Genomic DNA, 23,505 nt, shown 5'->3' on the forward strand with positions numbered 1-23,505 from the left:
AAATGAAAATTGCCAATCCTTTCCCAGTGACTAACAAATTGATTCTTTTATTGCCTTTGCATTTCCTGGGATACCTGGGCCAAAAATGGCTCTTCCAGGTTATTCTCTCCAGCCTCAGTGCTGTTCCACTGCAATGTTCAGCTTGTAAACCCTTTAACTAATATATAATGGCATGTATTTTCTGAGAACAGAAATTCAAATGTAGATGGACTTTTCCTTTAGGCAGACAGGGAGTACTTCAGAACCAGAATAAGGATGAGCAGCAAGTAGCATTAATACTGGGGGAAAAAAACCCAAAACCATATTTTGTGCTCATCATTTAGGGTTAAGATTGAGCTGTAAAACTGGGATAAAGCTCTGAGTGTAGGACATGTTAAAATGAGGTTTTTATTGTTCACCCTTGCTAAATCTCTCATTTCATGCTCAGGTAGTCATGGTAAACAATTCCAAACATTTCAATCCTAGAAGTTCAGAAAAAAGTAGCTGCATATGTGGTCATTTTTACATCATATACACTACTATTGCATATTTTTAAAATCTGGCAACATAAAATGTGGAAATATATTGTTACAAGCATGTTAGCTGAAGCAAGTTGCTGTTCCTCACTAAGAAGCAGAAAGATATGAAGGGGAGAGCAGGAGGAGCCGATAGATACACACAGAAATATATTTGTAAATGAGATGCACACAGATTTTCTTTGTTTCAAGATTAAGGGAGAACTGAACTCCCTTTTTTACCAGTGGTAAAACATAAGGTATAATCAGAACTGGTTCATTTTTGTGAGATGGGACGCAGGAGAAACAGCTGACTTAAATAATGGTTAAATAGTTTTAGTCTGTTTTAGGTAGGAAGCCAGTGTGCCTTTATCAAATTCAGCTTGCTGAAGTAGCATTCCCAGGCTCAAACACTGGGTGTGGGAAATAATTTTGACAGTGTTCTGAAGGTAAAAACCCTCAAAGATAGATGATGAAAAACCCCAGGAGATCACAAAAATATCACAGTGTTAGGTCCAGGGCATCATGTGTTCTTTGGAGCCCTGACTCGTGATGTTTTGTTTTCTTAATTTTGGATTTAGCTGCCCACACATTACAACCAAAGGTTCCTTTGTGGGTTTCAGAACATTCAGGAGTGTTGATGTGTGACCTCCACAACTTCTGCACATGAGAAATGATGCCTTGCTCATAAAGGAAGAGTGGTGGATCATGAGTTTTTTATAGCTCAGTGGTACCTCGAGTGTTTAATCTTTATGTGGACTAAAGGGAAATGGGGCAAAACAGCTCAAATAGTAAATGGAAAATTTAGGATATCCTAAAGCCATGTCACAATCTTATAAACTTCTCAGTTAAGCATAATATTGAATAAACAACAAATGACATTTTAGAATAGGATTGAAATAATGCCTTAACCACATAATTTTGCTTATTATAGCACAAAATCCTGTTTCATTGTAACCTTATGTATACTCTCTATTTTTTTTTTTTATTTTCCTCCTTTTCAAATTTGCATTGTAGGTTACAGCTTCCAAATATAATGCCCCTATGATAATAGGTAAATTCATAACAGAGATTAAGTAGGATTTGCTTCTTGTGTTCCCTAAGAACTTGTTGTGAGTCGTGGCAGGCTGAATGTGAATTGCAGAAGCCCCCAGTGCACAGATTTCACATTGTTTAAATTCCTTTACGTACTCTGGGGTCAGCAGAGCAAGGGATCATTGCTGCAGTCAGACTCTGTGGTTTAATTCTGAACCAAAGAACATCCCTTGCTCTTTTCACAGGAGGATGTGCATTGGTATGAGCTCTGAGGAGCTGCAGGCTGAGGTGGCATTAGATTAAGTGGAATTTGCTGAATTTCAGTTATAAAATAACCACAGTGAATTGTTTTGGTTAATCCAACTGGGAAAAAGTATCTCTCTTAAACTGAATCTGAACAGAATGCATTATCTGTTATGATTTTTTTCTCTTATTCTTTGCTTCAGTGCTAAAGCAAATGTACCAGTTTTCATATTTCTATAATATAATTTTAGCCATTATTTCTCTCTCACTTACCCAACCCCCAAGCAGTGACAAAAAAACCTATTTCTTCTGGTTTTACTCTATCCTGCATTCCATTTGCTTCTCTCATGGAAAGATAAGGATCAGAAAATAAATAAAGGGAATAACATAGCTGCTTTCTCTTTACAGTTCCACTTTCCTTTCCTCAGAATCTTCCAGAATATCTTCTGTAGGCACAAGGGAGGATTGATGTGGATTAGGGTTTGCAGGAGCAGCAGGACTGCTCAAATTTCTGTTGTCCAAAGCATTTTCTCCCTTTGTCATGTGAGGAACCAGGAGAGCCACTGGCAGTGCTGCCTGCAACACAAGGGGAGGGCCAGAAGGTTTGAGAAGGTATTTTATAAATATATATACAGACTTTTCTGGCTTCCAAAACACACCCACAGGCATAATTCTTGCCAGTGGGTCACAGGTTAGTAAGCTGGAAAACATTTTATGTATAATTGCAGAAAAACAGCTCAGAGAACAGGTTTATGTTATGAAGTGTTTTCAGATTATGGGGATACAATAAATCTTCAGGTAGCAGTGACAGCTGTGTGGCCACACCTTACCAACATTCAAACAGTATCTTATGGTCATTCATGGGGTTTGAATGGTTACTAATTGATTTTGCAGAAGTATCTTCCCCTGACTAAACTAACTTAACTAATGATATTTGGTGTACAGACATGAGAAAATCCAAAGTGCTCTAGCAACAAGATAAATAGGTTATATCTATGTGTTTCCTATGGCAGCAGGATGTAAATATGTTATCCCATCCTGTTTGCAAACTCTGGCTTCTAAACTCTCAAAAAGGAGTTTGGAACTGCAACTTCTATTTTTTGAGGCTGCTTGGACACAGGACTTGGTCAGGAGCCTTCTGTCATGTGAGTCAATAATTCAAGTGTGGTGGCTTGCAGTAAAACTCACACTGGCTTCATGTGAATTGATGTGGACTAACAATGCAAAACCAAAAATGCAAAGTGGCAGAATTATTTTAATTGCTTTTTTTCATAATCTTTAGTTTTCTTTCTTTTTTTTTTCCTCTACCTGTCTTGTATTATGGAAAAATGCTTTTTATTCACTGAAATTAATTCCCTTCTGGTGCATACAAATGCATTTTTAGTCGTGGCAGGAGTGAAGCAGCTGCAGGGGCTCTGGTTTGAAGGAGTGTGCAATGAATGGAGCAGAGTGAGCTCCAGGGGTGCCTCCCAAGGTCTGAGCATCCCCTGGGTTTCCCTGGGAGGGCTCTGAGTGCTGTGGGAGTGTGGAAGGCACAGCCCTCACTGTGCCCCTGGCTTTGGGGCTGTCTTATCTCTCTGGCTTTAGCAGGAGATGAATCCCTGGGCAACCAACAGCAGAACATGGCTTTGGGATGAAGAGATGCCTGATAGGGTGGTGATTTCCTGAGCCACGTGGATTCTGATGTGCAGAAGTGGTGGAGCAATATTTTCTAATATGAGCCAGGGAACAGGTGCCAACCTGTGCTGTTTTTAGTGAAATAATGAGTATTATGTGTTTATGTTAACAAATCTATCCCCATAATTGGTATTAGAGATGTCATTATAAGTCTGTAGAAAAAGAACATGTGCTAACTATTATTTTTGGAGGATTAATCTTACATAAAACATTCATTAAAGAAGGCTTTGGTGCATTATTTAAAATGACACCGGGAGACAACAAGCTGAATATTTTGTCATTGATATGACACTTCAGATTCTCCTCCTTATTCATCACTCTGGCACTCAATTAAATTGTATGCTATCAAAATCTCGTGTTGTAGAAAGAAAACAGAGAACCAAAAATATATACAATGTGAATTTTAGATTTAATCGGTATTTTACATAATTTGGCAATGTATGGCAGGTGGTTTTTTTCTTTTTTAGCATTCCTGCTTATTAAAAAAATGTCAAGCAGATTGATCAATGGAAAATAGAAAATTGCAGCATATTCTGAGGTGGCATGATATCAATACAGGTTGTTTGTCATTTTCACTGGTTTTGTTTGAGTGGCAGTGCAGCACAGTGGAGTGGGAGAACTCCAAATAACTTTTTTAGGGAAAGTTGTCAAAACCAGTCAGCCTCTTGTCACAGGGTGGGAGTTGCCTCAAAACAGTGAACAGCCCCTGCACCTTCTATAGATTCATCTCAGCTGTGATAAATTGAATTACTGTCCTTTTCCTGCATCGTTCCAAGCCCCAGTGTTCAGTTTGAGATGCTCGAACTCTGGAAATTTCTGAAATCTCCCAGAGCCACAGTTACTCCACATGCAAGGAGGGAAAACTGCTTTAGACACTATCCCACACGTGTCTGGGATGGGAATATTTATTCTTTCACAAAAATTCTGAGAACAGAGGATGTGAGGATGGTATCAGTGTGTGTGTCAAGTATAAATACAGAAAATAATTCCATGCCTTCCAGCATTGCATTCGCCTACCCCTTGATAAAATAATCAAAGCTTGCTTCTCTGTCTCAGAGACTTCCATCTATTCATTCCTGTTCTTGTTTTGAGGATGAAGAATTCTCAGTACCATGAGAACAATGTGAATTTTTGTAATCTAAGTAATGGGCTTTTAAAAAATTTATTTAGATGCAAGCACTACACTAGTTTAGAAATCTCCCAGTATTACTTTAAAGTGTCAGTTTTGTAGCCCTCTTTAAAACTAAAGCAATATTTTGTGTTGGTACATGGGTCCAGCACATACAAGATTTTCTGGACTCAAACTGCACTACTCTAGAAAGGATAACATGCTGGCCATAGAGCCAGCCTTGCCACTTTGATGGCAAAAGTTCCCACTGGATTCTACTGTGTACCAGAGATTTTTACTGCATCTTCAAGCCACCCTAACAACAGCTGAGACATTTTTAATCCACAGGTGCTCCAAAGACAAATACTGTGCTGACTAAAAATGTCCCTGTCACAGTCTGGCTTGGAATACATAAATAGCCCTAGTGATACTTTAAACTTGCAGCCAAAACCAGGTGGCTTTTATCAAGTGCTGTCACATTAAAGACCAGATTATTTGAGAATTTGGGTTTGTGCCGAGATTAAAGATTTTTGTTTGAGATAATCAAGTGATGGAGCCAGGTTTGTTTTCATTGTGGTGTCTTGACACAATCTCACCTCAATTTTATTTGAAATTTCGTTTGCATGGCAAGTGATACAGGCTGAGTCACTGGGAAGCTATCAGCCTAAGTGACTAAATTTATTGATTGTATGCTGATTTTCTGATATACAGCACCTGTTAGAAGGAAAGTGCTGCTTTTTTTTGGTGTATTTAGTGTCATTCCTGTGCTGTCACTTGGAAGACCTGGTTTTGTGTTAAGGCATGTCATTTCAAGTCATTCAAGTTGAGTGGTTTAAAACTTCATTGTTCAGTGAAAAAAAAAGAAACAAAATCTCTTCTTTAAACCCACAGATTAATGCATATAAATATGTTTCATAGTTACTTTAACCTAGGAGCATAGGGTCTGAGCAAAAGGAAGTACAGGTGGGTTTTTTTAGAGGGAGGAATATTTTGTGAGAGAATGTAGAAGAGTTAATAGCTCTATTTAGCAAGTATGAAAACAATTTTTGTTGAAGGATATGAATCTAAGGAGCATGAAAGCTGAAATGTGAGCCTGTGAACCTCTAGAGAACATTACAGCTTCTGGAAAGTGTAGAGTGCCAAAGGATTGCCCACAGGAAACCAGGGATGCTGTCTCAAAGCTCCATTTGTCCTTCCCTCCAAATGCAAATTTTCTGTACAGGTGTTTCAGTTGTTGCTTCACCCAGAAAGAGAAATTTCTGGGTAACTTTTACCTGACCAAATATGCCATCTGAAAGCCAGCTTTACACTCCTATTTATTTAAAAATGCTATTGTCTGCATCAATTCAGAAATTACTACTTGCTCGAGAGGGTTTTGCACAGTGTAAGATTGTCTAGCATCAGGCTGCAGTTTGTTTGCTTCTCTAGATTATAGGATTTTCCTTTCCTGTGGAGGTGTCAGCCCTGTGACAGTAAGGAAATGATAAAGGTAAGGGAATCTGGGGCATTCATGTGCTTGAAACTAAAGAGAGTGGGCTGTACAACCAGTCATCATTAGCAATCCGAACTAAAAGAAACATGAATTTTTAAAGTGCTCTGATCTCTAGGAGCTTAAAAGTGATGTATCTTCTAAGTTTAAAATGCAGAAGCAGGGTATAACCAATGGGTGCAGATGCACATCAGCAGCTGAGACTAAACATTCAGTTAAAAAAAAAAAAAGCTGGTTATTCTTCACACTTCCAAGGGCTATCCAAAAAGACTATCAAGGCATCTGGGAATTTTCACACACAAAAACATTGTAGTATTGTGACAACACTATGAAGTGTTTTATTCTTTGAAGATGTGCACATGAGAGTCAATACAGAATAATCATAAATTTTATTAGAGGAAATGAGGGAATACTGACAGGAGCTACAGAAAGACCAGACTAAGCTCTGTGAGTGGGCATCACCAGGAACCCAAAACTCTGGAGCAAACACAAAAGTGGATCATTCATTTTTTTAGATTGAGGGTTAACTGTAACAGCTCAGGAGAAATACCTGGCTGTGGCCTGTTGTACATTGTGGACAGTTTAATTAACATTTCCACTAAGAAGCAAAGTGAACAGAAGTGGACAGTTGTGCTGGAACAATCAAAATGTCATCTACACTTCATCAGCCTGAGCACTGTGTTTGTTTCTCATCCCCTCATCCAAAAAAATCACAAACAATTTGAGCAGAAGAGGAAAAAAAGTGATGACAGAGTCTTCTTTAGGGCTTGAAAAATATTGGCCCAGCTAGTGTGCAGTTGAGGAAGTGAAATGGTGAACTCACAGTGTCACCACTTGGCATAGCTCTGGTTTCCCACAAACCCCAAAAGAGATGGGCATTCCCAGCAAAAGAAAATCTGCATTTTAAGACCTTTCACCTCCTTCCTAATCTTATTCTTCTTCATTAATTTTTTTTTAATAGAATGGCTGCTTTGTGATATTAATAATTCTAAGAATTGCTGTGCTGCCTGGTTGCCCCTCTCCTGTCAAGCACTTGTTTTTTAACAAGGGTACCATCAGTGAGCTGGTGGTTAAGTGCACACTTCAAAAATGTATCTTCAGATTTGAATATCCTTTCAAGAAATAAATGTAATGTCTTGTTCTGCTTCAATTTGGATATGGTGCCACCCTGGGACTGTGCTGGTTGAGCAAAACATTGATTTGAGTATATTTTGGCTATTTACAAACATATGAATTCAGAGTTTTGCTGGATTATACACACCCAGTGCACACAGCATATCTAGGAGAGCTTTTTTTGTGGCACCTCATTCTATCTCTCTCCTCTGTTCCTAAGTCACTGAGATATTTTTCTTTGAGAGGAAAATTATGACCCTTGGACATGGCTTATGGATATTTGGGTTTTGCCTTAATTCAGATACATTCCAAAATATTACACAGCAAGTTTTGCTATTTGGATGTAGCAGGTTCTTCTTTGATCATTTTTAAAGGAGAATACACCAAAGTGAGTTATGTGCATTCAGCTAATCCATTAAGAAAAAAAAAAAACAACCAAACAACAACAATAAAAAAAAGCATACAAAATAATTCTTGGGGAGTAACACTGAATTGTGTTTGTGATATAAATTAGAACTTTGGGAATACTTTATATATTCAACTACTGTTATATAAATTATATATATATATATATATATTATATATATTTTATATATTCAGCTACCCCTGAACAACTAGAATTGTAAAAGCCCTATAATTTGTCCATAATCCTAATGTGTCTCTTTGGTGTTTTGCAGGCAGACCAGTAATGATTGTAGTTGAATACATGGAGAACGGATCCCTTGACTCCTTCCTGCGGGTGAGGTTCCATTTTCTGATGACATTTGAATCAGAAACCATTCTAGGTTAAGATTTTAAATCATTTATCACAAATTAATTTCTACATAATGTTATTCATGGATTTTTAGGGAAGAATAGAAGCCTTTTCCCCAGGGTATGTTTCTGAGGTGCAGTAATATATTACAGCACGGTTGGAAAAAAGGAAGATTTAAACTTCAGAATATAATTTATTTTTTCCTACAAAAGTAGTTCCTGTATTTAGCAAAATGTATTTCATATTGTGTTTTTGTGAAAGAAAAGCATAAATTCCTGGCCTTATGGAAGTGGTTCATTTTTCTCAATCACCTTCAAAAATACTCTGTTGTGATATTTTTGGGTGGTGAAGCGTACAATATACTCAGTAATTGATTTATAATATTTATGGCTCCTTGCATTTAACAAATTGAATTAGAAAACAGTTCATGGGTGAATTGTCCTGACATTAATTAACCCCCAAAGGTCCTTAGTAAACATTAAAGAAGGGCAATAGAAAATGTCAGTAATGTGCTGGCAAAATTGTATTTGATTCTTTTTGGAAATGTAAAAGGAAAGTGTGATGCCCCCCTGTGAGCTATACTTATCCTAAAATAGTCTCCTTTTTAACAGGACCCCTGGAAATGCTCCAGACACCCACTGACCTGTGTGAATAATTTTAATCTCAAGTATTTCAGATTTGTCTTAAAAAGTAATCTCCAGCTCTCAGTAGCCCTCTGCCTTGCCATTTCCATCCTGCAGAGTGGTAAATCTGGGCTTGTGGAAAGTCAGGGGCTGTGGGTTTGGGAACTTGTTTGAAAGAGTATTCCAAAGGAGAGATGTTCAACAGGGAGCTGTGGAAATATTGGTGTGAAAATCTTGGTGATGGTGATTGAAGGCTCTTCTTTGGTAGCAGGAAGAAGGAACTGGTTAGAGAAAAAAAAAAAAAATTCAATAAGCAGGAGGGAAAAGCAGCCAACACTACAGAAAGATTTACATGAGAGGGGAGAAGTCATGCAGGCAGTGCTTGTTGGGAAGAGGGGAAGCCACAATAGAAGAGCATGGGGAGCAAGGGACACAGCCTGGGAGTACAGCAGAGCCATTGTCAGACACCTCCAGATTCTCTTTACCTTTTGGTTTTGGTTAGTCCTTAGTAATTTTAATCTGACATTTCTTTCCTGTCGTCCTCGCTGACTCTCCCAAATACCCAATACTCTCCCAAATACTCTCCCAAATAATTTTTTATTTTCCATTTCCTCTGTAATTTTCCAGTAGTGCCCCAGGAAGATTCATCTGGGCCTGAAACATTGTTCTGTGCATGTGTGTGTGTGCGGAGAATTTCATAGAAGAGAATAGACCCAAGTCCTGAAATAATTCATGAAAGAGAATTACCTTTCTCTGAACTGCTTTGGTGTGATATCTATATTCCAGGTTTATTTCACATGCATTCATTTATCAGAACAGTTACTTCTTATTAGGATACTTTAATAGAAAGTGGCATCAGCAGAATTATGATGTTACTGTGGAGCAATGCTTCTCACATTGCATCGGATATATTTGGAAGGAGAACTGCTGGGGGGAAATGTGAGCTAATAATTTCTGCAGCTGTTTTTCATGTATATTATTTTACAGCTTCAATTCACACTTCAGATATGGGTTATTCTTCTAAAATGCTTTAAAAATGGGCTTTAGATAATATTCAACATCCCAAAGCACTGTAGATATATGTCAGCATTTCTGTTTATAATTAGCAGAGCAAATGGCTGCAAAGTAACCTATTTAAAAAGAAATCCAGCTGCTTCATTAATAATAGTTGTTTCCTGCAGATATAAGTCCACATTTTTAAAAGCTTTTGTGAAGATACAAAGAAGCAGAGAGGCTTTATCTTTGGCAATCCTAATGAAAGGCGTTCAGTGACTATAACAAATGTTGTGGGATTTGGAAGAGCTTATCACATAGTCTGTCTTATTATTTAAAGGAATCAATGGTTCCAGTGCAAAGTGTTTTTACACAAAGGGGAAAAAGGTCCATTTCTTACCATAAGAAGTATTTCCCCATCCACCACAACTGGCAAAAATTCCCCAGCACATCCCTCCATCTGTCTTTCTCCAAAAGCCTGCAAAAATGGTACAAATTCCAAGTGAGATTCTGTGATGAACCATGTGAGGGTGATCTAGAGGAAGAATTTCATTTGCCATCACCTTCCTCAGAGCCATGGTGAGATATCTGCTTTCATGGCACTACAGGTTGTGCCAAGAATCAGAACCCTCCCTCCATCCTTTAATCTTTCACCCCTAAAATCTAAAAAGCCTTTACTTCCTTGCTTTACAGATAGCAGTGTCCACTTCCTGCTATTTATTTTACGGATTTAACAGCAAGCTCAGCTGAATTATGTCTTCCCCACCCCACAAGGTATCCTGTATGTTGCCTGCTAACTTTGAGCTTTTGTGTAAAATAATATTGGCATGGATTTGCAATATGAAGCTGCTTCAGAGATATTCTAGTGAGAAGGCATCAGCTAATTAGCTCCAATTTTGTAAGATGATGGTAATTAATTTCAGTGATTGTGCATCATCAGACATCCTAAATTGCTGGATACACTTGACACTGAAATTTCTCAGAAATACTGCATTATTTTTGCAATTATGTAAAACTCATTTACAAAAGATGAAACTTAATTTTTTGTAGTGTTGTCTGGGAGTTTTTTATCATATAAAATTGAGACATGTAGGTCAATCATCCCACAAAAGTATACCTGAAATTTGCCATCAATGAAACAGTTGTCTGACCAGAAATGAGGTTCAATGTGGCTGAATTTCTGGTAACACTTGGAGAGATTGCTCTGAAAAAGGATGTGGGTTTCCAGCTAAGTATTTCCTCAGGGGCTCTTTCAGCATTACACCAACAGCTTCCAGATAGAGGAAATCTGTGCTTGGAAAGAAAGTGGCTAACCCTTGGGAACTGGGGAGACCCAGGTAAAATTTCCTTTTAGCACTTTCACACAGGCTTTGGGTGGCACACATTGTCTTTATGCTTTAGTCACCTGCCTGTGTCGTGGAGATCTCAGCAATCACTTATTCTGCAGGCAAATGAGGCAAATAATAAAGGCAAGAAGGGTTGAAAAGGAAGCTCTCTATTGATAGAAAGATGTTAGTGATTAGATGGGGTGGTTGCAGTCAGATGTGTTTGCTTGGGCTTGTGGATACAGGCTGGACAAGAGACAACAAGAAAAACAAGCGGGAGAGATGCATAACAACCACAAACTAGAGAAAAAAAGCTGAAAACCCACAAAACCTTTTCAGCAAGCAGCTTGGCAGTTTGCCCTGCTGTGGGCTGGAGATGGCTGTTGGACCCAAGCCTATGAGATGATTGCAGTAATTCCTACAAAAGTCCTTTCCCCGAGGTTGGTTTTTTCACCCCAACACACCGTCCCCCCCTCAGCCCTCTCTAAGCCTTTCCCTCACAGATTCATGGGGATATTCAAATCTGCTCCATTGTGCTTTCCCAGCTCCATTTAAGGGGTCATTCTTGGCTAAAATAATTGGATTTATCATCACATGGAGAGGAACAGGGTGGTTAAGAGGTGAGATGGCTTCTTGGGGAGAATGATTCCTGGAGAGCTCTGTGGTCTGTGCTCTCCTCCTGATGCATCAGGCAGTGTGGGCATGGATTTAAACACAGAAAAGGAGCATGCCTGGAAGCTGCCTTTTGGAGGAGGTTTGTGGTTGGCTGCACAGAATCACATAAAATGAACCAAAGAATGTCACCAGAATACTGATTGTTTTCCCCAGTATTTTTCTGCAGCTGCAGGCTACCAGAGCTTTGTTCCTGCTCAGTGTCCAAGGTGTGCTGAATACACAGCAGTGTTTAGGTTTGAAAGATGCTCCAGTCTTCCCCAGTTTTGTGAATCTCAGAGCTGTAAAAGGAAGGGATGTATTTACCTGGGCTAATCACAGCATCACCTTGCTTTCTTCATTGTTACTATTTGCCATTGTAATTCTCCTTTTCCTGCTGAAAAGCTAGTGCTGATATATTTCTGTTCCCTTCATAAAATTATAATACTTGTGGAAAAAAGAGTTAGATTTATATATAAGCAATATAGTGGGTGAAAATGCTGCCACACATACTTTTTTCCTTTTGAAGAGTTTATAACAAAAATACTTAATTGCCTTAGAGCACCAACTGCAACAGACTGCACAGCAAATGAAACCCTGGAATTCAGCTTCCAGTTTGAATCCCTTGAGGCTGGCCTAGCAGAGGCTAACATAAGTGTTACTAGATGGAGAAAATATTGTGATATATTGCTCTTTCTTGCAGTAATCATTATGAAGTATTCTCAGAGCAGCTTTGCCATCACACTCGCCCCTTTTTCAGCTACAGTTCGGATGCTGTGGCAGACACATTTAGCAAGTGTGGGGAGAAAGGGAGAGAAGACAAAAATGAACACTTGCAGCAAATTCTACAGAACAGTGTTGTAAAGTGTGTGTTGTGTATCCATCTAACATTGCCTCACCAGACAGAGTAAGCTGTGGGAAAAAAAAACAGATGTCCTTTCCTAAGTTTAATGGTTCCTGTTATTACAGAAGCAACACCATTGGAACTCATAACTAATATTCCTTCTTTTGCTTTCCCACACAGCATTCATGTGCACTTCAATTTATTGGAAGCACATTTCTCTCCTGGCAGGATGAAGATGGCATTTTGCTTTCAAAAATCAGTCTGTAAAAGAGAAAATCTGCACTGGAAACCTGGAAAAAAATTTTTTTTTTTTTTTTAAAAAAAAACTAAAATCAGATTGAGCAATTAGAAAGTGAATTTGAAAGAATGCTTTCCCTTAATAATGGAATTGTAAGCAGCATGTATTTAAGTGATCCAAAATTGCTCTGAGAAGCTGTCACTGATGCTACAGAGACAGCATTTGCTCTCAAGCAGTTTTATCCTCCTAAATGATGTATAAAACATCATTTCTGATGCTGCTAGGGGAAGTACATTTAGAAATGCTGGGCATTTTTGATATGTAGATATTCTTACTTAGCTATTAGATACCATAGATATTCTTAGTACTGAGCAACAAGAAATTTATTATAAACAGTCTTGTATTTAAAGGTAAAAATAATTGAAAGTTACTGTGGACTTTGAATTTGTAGAGAATGAGAAATCAGAAGATCAGAACAGAGCCAGTGTCTTTTAAATGAAGGGATTTTGAATGTCTTTTAGAAGAGAGGAAAAAAGAAGCCAAGAAATTACAGCCCAGTCAGCTTAATGTCAACTGCTGTAAGATTTCTGGAACAAATTATCAAACAAAGTCCAAACATCTCAAAGATAACAGTGAGATAAGTGTGAGCCAACATGGATTTGTCAAGAGCAGATTCTGTCACACAGATCTGGTTTCCTTTTGTAGCAGGGCTCAGGCTTTGTGGCTGTGGGTGAAGCAGCTGATCCTGTAAACTTTGGCTTCAGTAAAGCTTTAAAAGTCTCACATGAGATGCTTGTGAGCAGCCAGAGAAATATGGTCTTCGTGAAATTTCTGCTGTTTTGGCTACATCCTGTGTGGAGAGAATGGAATTTGGATGGAAAAGAGTGTGGGGTAGGGCTGTTCTGCACTCTCTGTAGGATCACTCTTTAGCATTTAAAACGATCTGAAGTAATTATATTTAGTTGAATTATGGAATCTATTAATAATAATTAAGTCTGCATGGAACTCTGTCAACAGTTGAACGAAGAAGAAATTAGCAACTGACCTCATTTAGTATCAAAAATATAAACTTTAGTGTGACATACATGATAGTTTGAAGCATGAGTTATACTTCCAAAAAATACCAAGCTGCAACTTGAATTTTGGAAGATTTATCTTGACAAAGTTCTACCATTTCCTTTGCACAGTAAAACTGTAACAAGAAATGCATAACAAAAATTGCATCTTTCACCCAGTGACCAGTAGGAAGTCAGTGGTGAATATGATCTAAGTTAGACACAGACACACCATTTTCAGTGCTGTTCTCCATCTAAAATGAGATCTAAATAATCTGCTGTAAAATACTTAGACCTGTAGCAAATCCTGCACAGAGGATAAAGGCCTAAGAGTGTTCTGACTCATTTGGCACATAAGGAAGGGGATTATTGGAATAGATGGAACTCCAGAAACAATACAGAAAAATCCAGTGGCTACACCTCCAAAAGATTACTGGGGAGTGAAATGGAAAAAACTTTCTGAAGAAGAAAAATTCCACAGACTTGTTGAAAAGCACTAAAGTGGGCACTGGAGCTGAAACCGGGAGGGCAAAATGCAATGAGAGAAACTCTGGATATTCTACTTCCTTCCCTAGAGTAACTGAACCTCTTCAGCAGCCCATTATATGTTAGAGCTCTTGAAAGGTCTGTAACATGAGGAGAATATTTCACTTACATAAAGGTCTCAAAAGCAAGCTGTAGCTGAATAAAAATCTTTTTTTCAGGGCATTTTTAAGGGCTGCATAAATGCAAGAGCAACTGCTAAGATATTGCATCTATACCCAGCTGTTGAGAAAAGTTTATTTAGCAAAGCCATCAAAGCTTGATTAAAATTTAATGGGATGATAGGATAAATGTGGTGAGTCCCCTGAGATCTGAATTGCTGCCAGTATTGATTAGCACCCTTAACAGCCCTGTGGGAATCCTATCAAAAAATATTTCAAATCTAAGCTATGGGAATCAGAATAAAGCCCTGGGTGACAACTATCCTATCAATCATATGAGCATTTTATTTCCTTATACACCAAATGAATGAAACAAGACAGTGGAAAGTTGCCAAAGGATGGTACCTGGGGACTTAAAAAATGCTGAAAATATGAGGTCAGATTCTACCTACTATAATTTCATCATCCTAGCTGAATTTTCCAAAGGTTAAATATAGCTCATAGTCTGTATCCTGATCAGCTTACATCAAAAAAATTGATGATGTATTGAAAAAGAAGAGTTTATAGATTGTAAGGGGGTAAAGCTGGCATGGAAACTGATACAGAAGTGATTACAAAGAGACTTGATTGAGAAAAGACTCTTCTGCTGACAGTAAAAGTGTAGTTGGTCCAACTGCAAGGCTGGCAGTTCAAAAATATAAAACCAAGCCTGAGAAAAGAGAGGAGAACAGATGCAGTAGAGGATTCTGATAAATATACAGAAGGAGAAGGAGGGCAGAATAAAACTGCAGCTGGTATGTTAGCAAGTCTGTCATTTCTCTAACAGGAAAGATAAAAAGCTTTAACTATTTGTGTCAAGGCAGAAGCCCAAAAAAAAAAACTTGAAAGAAGGGCGGAGAGAATGGCAAAAGCATGAGATTGTTTTAAACTCTGGCATTACAGCTATGCTGGTAAGGGGAGTACTGAGACTTGGAAAGAGCAGACAAAAGGTTATGTTTTATGAAAAATCAGCCAAGCGTGCTCTAGATTTGAAAGAGCAGAAATTAAAAAGGGAAGGAATGAATGCTTGCAATCCAAGAAGACAAAAAGGAGGTACTGCAGATGACTCTGAGGTTTGTTGAAAAAGTGGAGCTGGTAAGGAGGATAAGGAGGAGGTAAAATCTAGAGGTTTGAGGGGTTGGTTTAGTTTAATGCTTTGGTGTTGGGTAGAGAGGGGCTTGAATGGTCATTTTGCGTAAGTCAGGTGCTGGCACTTTGTTCCAAATCCTAATTCTACAGTTAGCTGAAAGAAGTAATCTGTATATGGGAAGTGGGAAGGGTATTAACTGTTGGCAACCAACTATGCAAGTTTTTAATCAATTGAATGATTAGAATTACTAAATAAAAGGCAAACCTCATGTGGCCTCATTACAAAAATACTGGCTAGAATTCCTGTCCTTCCTTTACAGGAAGCAGCTCAGAGTAGTTCAGAATATAATCTTTTGTCTCTCTTTGCTTAATTGCTGGATGGAATGAGTTTATTTAAAACACCTGGCACTGGTAGTTCGGGACTCATTACAGTTGTGTCTTGACCCTCACCTGAGTGTCTTCTGCAGAACCAGCTGCTCACAGGTGGCCTTGATGGTGACCTGATGAGGGAAGGTCTGGCCTTGGGGAGAGCTGCCTCCACTTTGGTGTGGAGATTTGAGAGACAGAAGATACTGACACATTCAAGGGGGGAAAATGCTCTAAATCAGTTGTAAATGGCTGGTTTCAAAGAAGTGTCATTAAATGTGCTTTCTTGGGAGGTGGCTGTGGTGTTTGGCATGGCTCCTTAGATACAAGTGTTGCTGAGTAGTGTAATAAGGCAGTGACATCTTCTAGCTGACAAGGTGTGTTGTTATCTTCCTTTTACCATTTTCTTTCTGATTTTTGTCATAGTCTTTAAATGTTCATATCCTGACTGGCTGGATATAGCCCCAAATCATTGAATCTTTATGGGAATGCTGAACCAGGGATAAAGCTGAGCACAGTTAGGCCTGTTGCTTTTTGCTAAACTTCTGTAAGTTTCTCCCTTATAAAAATCACCTTGCTAAAATGCATGAGCTAAGCTATAGAAGTGTCCTGAATGCTGATCAAGACTTGTTATTTCTCTGTAGCCTGATGCTGAAAGTGTTGAAAGAGAAAATGGAAAGCTAACTTGTTTGCAGGAGTTGTTTTTGTTTGGCTGTTGCTTTGAACATAAAAAGCCTGGGTCACTGAATAAATCCATGAGAAGCCAAATGTCTGCCAGTTGAGGTCACAAAAATACTTCTGCAGGCAGTCTGCTGTGAAAGGTAGATAGGGCAGACCTAAACAAGACAAAGAACCTGCACATTTCTGTGCAGGTCCCCATTGCCACCTAATTCAGGAGCTGTCTGATGCAGGACTTAAAGAAGTGTTAGCTTTGATGCTGCAGATGGAGAAACTGAGGCCCAGCTGATCCAGCACAGTTAATGGTACAACTCTTATTTACATGTTCAACTCCAATAGCTTTCAGAAGGTGCTAAGCAGTTTAATGCATTCATGGGTCTGAGCTTAACCTTAATCTGCCAGGAAAATTTTGGAACAGCTACATAACCCCTGAATTCCACCCCAAATCTCCTTTTTAATCTGATGTTCAGAGATTAGTTCTTAGGTGCACAACCAGCATGAGCTAAAGCCCCAGACTTTTCTCAGGTTATTTTGGGATTTTTTTAAAACAAACCAACCCTCCCCAAAAAAATACCATAAAAGTGAGGTAACAGTAGCTCAATGCAGACAATCAAGGCTGAGACAATAAAAAGAGGTTTCTCTGTTTCCTGAGGTCATGGAGTAATAGGTGAAGAGTTTTGTGTCCTTTCTCATTCTTGTACTAAAAATAGTGTTGGGGGAAGGCGTTTGTGGTAACCAAGTGTGAAAGCAATTAAATGTTGTCAGTAGGAAGATTGTGAAATGTGTGAAAATGTGGAGGAAAGGGGGATAAGCTGCACAATGAGAGATGTGATGGGAAGCACTGCCAAGCAACACAAGTCCTTGAGAAAACAAGCTTGCAAGTGGGCAGCTTCGCTGGATGGGTGACAAAAGCATTTGGAATAAGAGCTGTGGTTCATCTGACTGGGATGAAATAAATGGAAGTAGCCGTGTTGTTTGTTCCCTTGCAGAAGCACGATGGGCACTTCACAGTGATCCAGCTGGTTGGGATGCTGCGGGGGATCGCCTCTGGCATGAAGTACCTGTCGGACATGGGCTACGTGCACCGGGACCTGGCAGCGCGGAACATCCTGGTCAACAGCAACCTCATGTGCAAAGTCTCTGATTTTGGCTTGTCACGCGTGCTGGAGGATGACCCCGAAGCTGCCTACACCACAAGTGTGAGTTTTCTTATCTAATTTGAGCAGCTGATTGCCTGGTGCCTCTTTTATTCCAGTTTCGGATCTGTCTGTGCCATAGGAAGAGCAGTTGGAATTGGCTTTGTTCCCTTCTCAGGCATGTGGTTCAGTGAACACACTGGCAGTGCTAAGGGAAGTTGTTTTGATTTTTGGCTAAGGGATGTGTCATAAACTTCGGCAAAAGTTTATTTTAAGCAAATGTGCAAGTGTAAGTGGGAGACCTTTCTCGTTCCTTGAGGTTTTGTTGGCTGTGGAGGGTCTTTTCCCATGTTGTTTCCTCTTCTGGCAATTTGTGTTTGTTTACAAGGATATGTTTGGAAAAGAGAGGGGTGGGAGAGGAGAGAACCTTACCAGCTTCAGTGTTGGAAGCATGCTGTTAATCCTTGCATTAGAGAATTTTGATTTTGTTTCACCGAAGTTTACCTTCTAGCTGGACATGTAGGACCTTCCTTGCATGGTTTAGGTCAGTTCCTTAACACTTAATTCCTCATGTGATGCAAATAAACTGCTGCAATGGCAAATGGGATTTGGGTGAGAAGAGTTGGGGTGGGTTTTTTGGGTTGTGGTGTTGTGGAGGGCACTTCCAGTGAAGTGAAAAATTCTTGAACTTGAAGCTTGTTCAAATGACAAGTCCCAGTACACCATTTTTTTCCTGATACCAAACTGCATTTCAGTTCCAATTATTATCACAACAGCTAATTGCAAGCTGATTTTTGAGTAACTTTCATATTTATCATTTAAACTGAAACTATTTCAGAGGAGGAGTGAATTCTCATTACTACTCACAAAATGTGGAGAATTTGTATATTCCCATGATAGGGCACAGTGCCAGAATTGTAATAGAGAAGATAAATGAACATTAAATAATTTACTTCACCCTTTTCTTTTCTATTCCACCTTAAAAAGTGATGTATGGCCAAAATAAGGAATTCATCTAATTTCTCTGTACTGCAGTAATTATTGTGGTGCATCTACTGAATTCAATGTAGATATTGTAATGGGATTATAGATCTTATATATTTATATATGTAGAATATATGTTACTTTTAGTTTAGGCCTAAAAGAGAGGTGTTCTGATAATTTTGCTGCAACTTCTATTAGAAGTTCTATACAGAGCTGCAAGCTGACTTAGAGGAAAACAAATAATTTTGCAAGGTTTTCTATTGGTTTTAATATGCAAGCTGAAGGGAAAAAAGACCCCAGATTTTACTTTATAGCAGGGATTTCCTTCATTTACTTCTCAAAACCTCTTTTGCTTCACAGTGCTTCTTGGTAAGAGGCTTGAAAGGGAAAATAGACATCTCTGCAGCTTAACAGGTTCTCACATGAGGGCTGAGCCTTGCTAATCCCATGTGAGGAGCTCAGCTGGCACCAAATGCCCCAGGGACAGGAGTGAAGTGACATTCTGAGCTCTGAGCCCAGGCAGCCCCTCTCCCAGTGATACCAGGACAGATACCAAATGATAATCAGAGGCTTTCAACTATTATTTATCCTGTCATTTTCTGCTGGATACCAACACAGAACAATTAGTTTTACAGAGCAGTTAGTGCCTGTCCTATTCATCATGGCTAGAGCTGCTTTTAATCAGGAAGTGCTATGTTGTGAAAAAAACAATCAGTGCCATGACATCCTCCTTTTTCCCTTTATCTGTTCTGAAGGGCTTCCTTGAAATGTAGAGCAGGCTTTGTTGAAATGCTCCCAGTTTTCCTGTCGGTTCATCCAGCTGCTTCACATGAGAGCCTGTTGTAGGTGTAGAATTCAGAAGTGCCTCAGAGCCACTGCTCCAACCTGCCAAGGCTGCAGCCGGGTGCTGAGCTGCCAAAAGCTGCTGAGCAGGTACCTAGAGCACTTCCAGCAGGAGGGGATATCACAGAGGCTGATGGCCAGTGGCACATCCCTGTGTCAGCCAGCCATCCAAGGTGAATCTGTTTTGACCGTGAACCCCCCAAAGATGAAAAAGCATATAAACTAAGGAAGGAAAAGTCTATGTACCATTATGATATGAACTAAAAGCTTTGGAAATGGGAGGAATTCAAAGCAACAGAGAGTAATTGTATTAGTATGTGCAAGTACGTAACATGTAGTATGTTGTATGTAGTAGAAGGTACAAGGGAAATGAAAAGCATTTCAAATCATTTTTTCTTTCAGCTCCCGCTTTCCTGGCCTTACAAGTGGGTCCTCTCCCACTGAGTGTTTCAGTCATTGAGGCAGAACCTGCCCAGTTCTTGCTGTCCCCTCTGGTTCTTGGGAAGTGTCCTTCCCTCATTCCTGAGGACAGACTGACAGCTGCAGTCCCTGTTCTGTGTTACACTCGCTCTGTGTGAACTGGGCATAGAATTCCTGTGGGATGCTCTGGCCTTCCATGGGCTCCATCCTTGTTCCCCTGGAGCAAGTCCAGCAGACTTCTCTGTAGGAGCACTCAGCAGAAGTCCAAAACCCCTGTCAATTTTTACAAGGACTCAGCACAGCTCTGACCAAAATAGGGTGGGGACACAAGGAAGGATTTGTCACAGTGGCTGTGGAGGACTCAGGGAAGGTTTTCATGGTAACAAAAGGGACCAGAAACCCACACTGGCTACCAAATCCTCTTGCAGCTCTCACTGCCCATCATTTTGGCACTGACCTTTTTCCCTCCTCATGAACATCTTCCCAGCAGCAGGCCATGTGTATTACTAGAGGATTTTATAGCATCTCTTTATTTCCATACTGTGTTTTCAGCATGTGAAGGTTAAAGCCTCAGTGTTCTCTCAAAGATTCTCATGCTTTTAGAATTCATGTTTCCTCTCCACAGAGATTTTTATTGGTAACAGCCCCGTACCTGTAACTGCAAGAAATCCACAGAGTGGGTCTGCATATTGAGTAGGGGTATTTTTAGCCTCACATCTCCCAGTACAGCACTGTCAGTGCTCAGAGGAAAGTGATTATTTTATCTTCCCCTTTTTGTCTTAGTCCTGGTGTCAGAAACTGAATGGTACAATTGGATGTTTTCTTTGGAAATTATGTACAATACACTGTAACTCTAAAATAGACTTTTATATCTGTGATGCAGTGGTCAATTATTGTGTGAATATATTCTTTTTTCTTCCAACCTATTGGGACAAGGGATATAAACATGTCTTTGATGAGAAAGCTTTCAGGAAATAAAATATAGATTCCTGTTTGTTACCTGGAATCAAAAAAATTTACAGCAAGATATCATTTTAGAATAGGAAGGAGGAATTAAAAGCCAGGAACATTTGACTGCAAATCTTTGTGTTCCTGATTGATCAGGAAAAGATAAGCAAACTTTGGGATAACTGAGTACTGTGAGGGTTTTGCCTTTGGAGACAAAACTTTCATTTTTAGTAGTGGTTTCCAAGGCAACAGTCATAAAAAGGCATTTTTAGTATATAAATAAGCATTTGTGTCAATACAGAGGACATCTAGGATCTTGCATCCCTGCTTTTAGATAGACTGTGTTACATGTTGAAGATTCATTTAGTTTAAAACATGGTCAGGGTTCACATGTGGCCTCCTCTTTCAAAAGGCACCCCATGGACCCAGAACAACTCTTTACCTGTAACAAAATATTTATAATCAGAACAGAATTTGTGGCACTACTGCAAAAAGAACTAAACTGGTATTTCTCTTATATGTGACACTTTAATAATCTGCTTTAAATCTAATTTTTAGTGAGACAAAAAGCTGCTACAAATAGAATTGTATGATGAAGAAACGTATTCCAGATTTCTTTTATCAGCTTTATTTCTGAATCCATTCTGAATTCATTCATCCAACCTTATTATATGAAATATTTTCTTCTTTCCATAATATTAGTTAGAGAATTGATTTATTGCACTGTATTTCCTGAATCACTTTGTAAACTTTATAAGTTTGATTCTTCTCAAGGCAATTGGGTGAAATACCCCATCCAGGAAGATTTCAGACTCATTAGATTCATTAGAAGAGCAAAGATTAATGCCAGTAATCTTTATCAATACTAGCAAGTAGCAAAACTTTGGGGGGATCAGGATGATTTTTTACTTTGCTATGTACTTTCCACCTTGCAAAATACTTTCAGATTTCCCTGAGTACAGAACACAAGTAACAAGTTTGGGGAGAGAAGGTTTGATTTCCTGAATAGTAAAGCAAGATGCAAATGATTTTCCAATTAATTTGGGATGTTAAGCAATAGGTTCTGAACAACCTCTGTGCTATTGCAAGCATATTGATTAGGTGTTTACTTTAAGGTTAGAATTAATAATGGACTGTAGAGTAAATTGGTTATTGGCAACCATTGAGAAAAAGAAGCTGCCAAGGTCTGCATTAACCTGTTTTCTTGAAAACTCATTGGTGACCTTATGAACATAAATGGTGTCAGCTCTTTAACTCTGTGTGTGACATGACATGAAGGGTCTGGAGCATGAACCAGTGGAGAAAAGGAGGCTTGTGGGGACCTTATTGCTCTCTACAACTCCCTGAAAGGAGCCAGGGAGCTCCTGGTTATGAATGACAGAATGAGAGGAAACATCAAGTTGCTCCAAGGAAGATTTAGATTGGGTATTAGAAATTAAAATATCCTTCCAATGCTACTGTGTGAGATTATATTATTATTTGTCAGAGCTCAATGGGATCCCAAAGGGGTTGTCTTTGGATAGGTCACTTGGTACCATCCTGCCTCATCAGGATTATTGTGCTCTTGTGCAGGAATCCAGCTGCTGCTGCCAGCCCCCGGACCTTGCCAGTCCCTGCTCTCAGCTGGCCACACCCTGCTGAGGGCAAAGGTTTGCTTTTAACTGCAGTGTGACAGTAGGAATTACTCTAGTGGGACTCTGGCACACACATAAATATTGTGAACTAGCAAGTTAATATCTCAGAATGTGGGCAGGAAGCAAGTTAACAAGAGCTGAGCTGATGTGTGAGAATTGCAGTAACTGGGTTTAAAGTGTGTGATGGGATTTGTGCCTGCTGGTGGTGAGATGAGCCACCTACCTGTGAGTGCCAGCTTCAGCTGGATCCTTTCCCTGCTCTCAGAGGGGGCCTGGGGTTGGAGATTCTGCATCTGCCTCTTCAAGCCTCTCTCATCTCTTGTGTGACCTGGACAGAGCATACTCTGGACAAGCAGCCAGCAGGTGAAGGAGTAGCCAAAGGAAGGAGTGTCTTGGGAAAAAAAGAGTTTTTGCCTTCTGGGCTGTACCAGTGGTGATAACTTTTAATTAACTATGTGTTCAAAAGTAACAGAAATCCCAAACTGAGCCATTCAGTGCAGTGTGTGGTGCTTTCTATTTACTTGGGTGGTTTGCAGCGACCCCTGAAGATGAAAAAATGTCTGTGACAAAATTTAAACATTTGGAAACATTCATTTTCAAATTCTCTCTTCAGGTTTTACCCATCTGTGATCCCAAGTTCATCTAAGAGGTTTTCTGGTTTATTTAACCCTCCTTAAGTTTAATAATAGAAATAAAGAGGCTGTAAAAGACCACAACAAAGGCTGACTCTTAGGAGAAAGGTCCCAGGACAGAAATGAAACATAAAATTAAACTCCATGTTCTGTCAAACTTTGAACTTCTGTGAGTACTCACTTCCACTTGAGTTCTGAGAATGCATACAAAAAAGCATGCAAATTTGCATTTAGATGTGGAGAAATTAAAAAGGAGCATAATGGTTAAATTTAATTATAAAACTTCATCTCATCCCTGCTTTTATCTTCCACATCACTCCGAGGAGGAACTCCAAATATGGATTTGGCAGAGAAATGCATTTAAAAATTTGCATTTCACTTTTACATCCCCAAAATTATGATGTTGATGAATTCAACCCAAGTTTGTTTTAAGATTTTGACTGTAAAAAA

The 23,505-nt window shown here is 39.2% G+C and overlaps 1 protein-coding gene across 6 annotated transcripts in view; it reads left to right on the plus strand.

The window, feature by feature from the left end:
- EPHA6 (EPH receptor A6) overlaps positions 1–23,505 on the plus strand; it is a 363,966-nt gene that overhangs the window by 294,109 nt on the left and 46,352 nt on the right. For all 6 annotated transcript variants that reach the window (XR_004420696.1, XM_033085021.1, XM_033085038.1 and 3 more), the window contains 2 exons: positions 7,837–7,898; positions 17,448–17,657. Coding sequence is in view for 5 of the 6 variants with exons in the window: in XM_033085021.1 (XP_032940912.1) it covers positions 7,837–7,898; positions 17,448–17,657 (272 nt within the window). In the remaining variant the exon portion in view is untranslated. The remainder of the gene's footprint in view (positions 1–7,836; positions 7,899–17,447; positions 17,658–23,505) is intronic.

This window comes from Catharus ustulatus, chromosome 2 (assembly GCF_009819885.2).
Source record: "Catharus ustulatus isolate bCatUst1 chromosome 2, bCatUst1.pri.v2, whole genome shotgun sequence".
NCBI classification, from domain to species: Eukaryota; Metazoa; Chordata; class Aves; order Passeriformes; family Turdidae; genus Catharus; species Catharus ustulatus.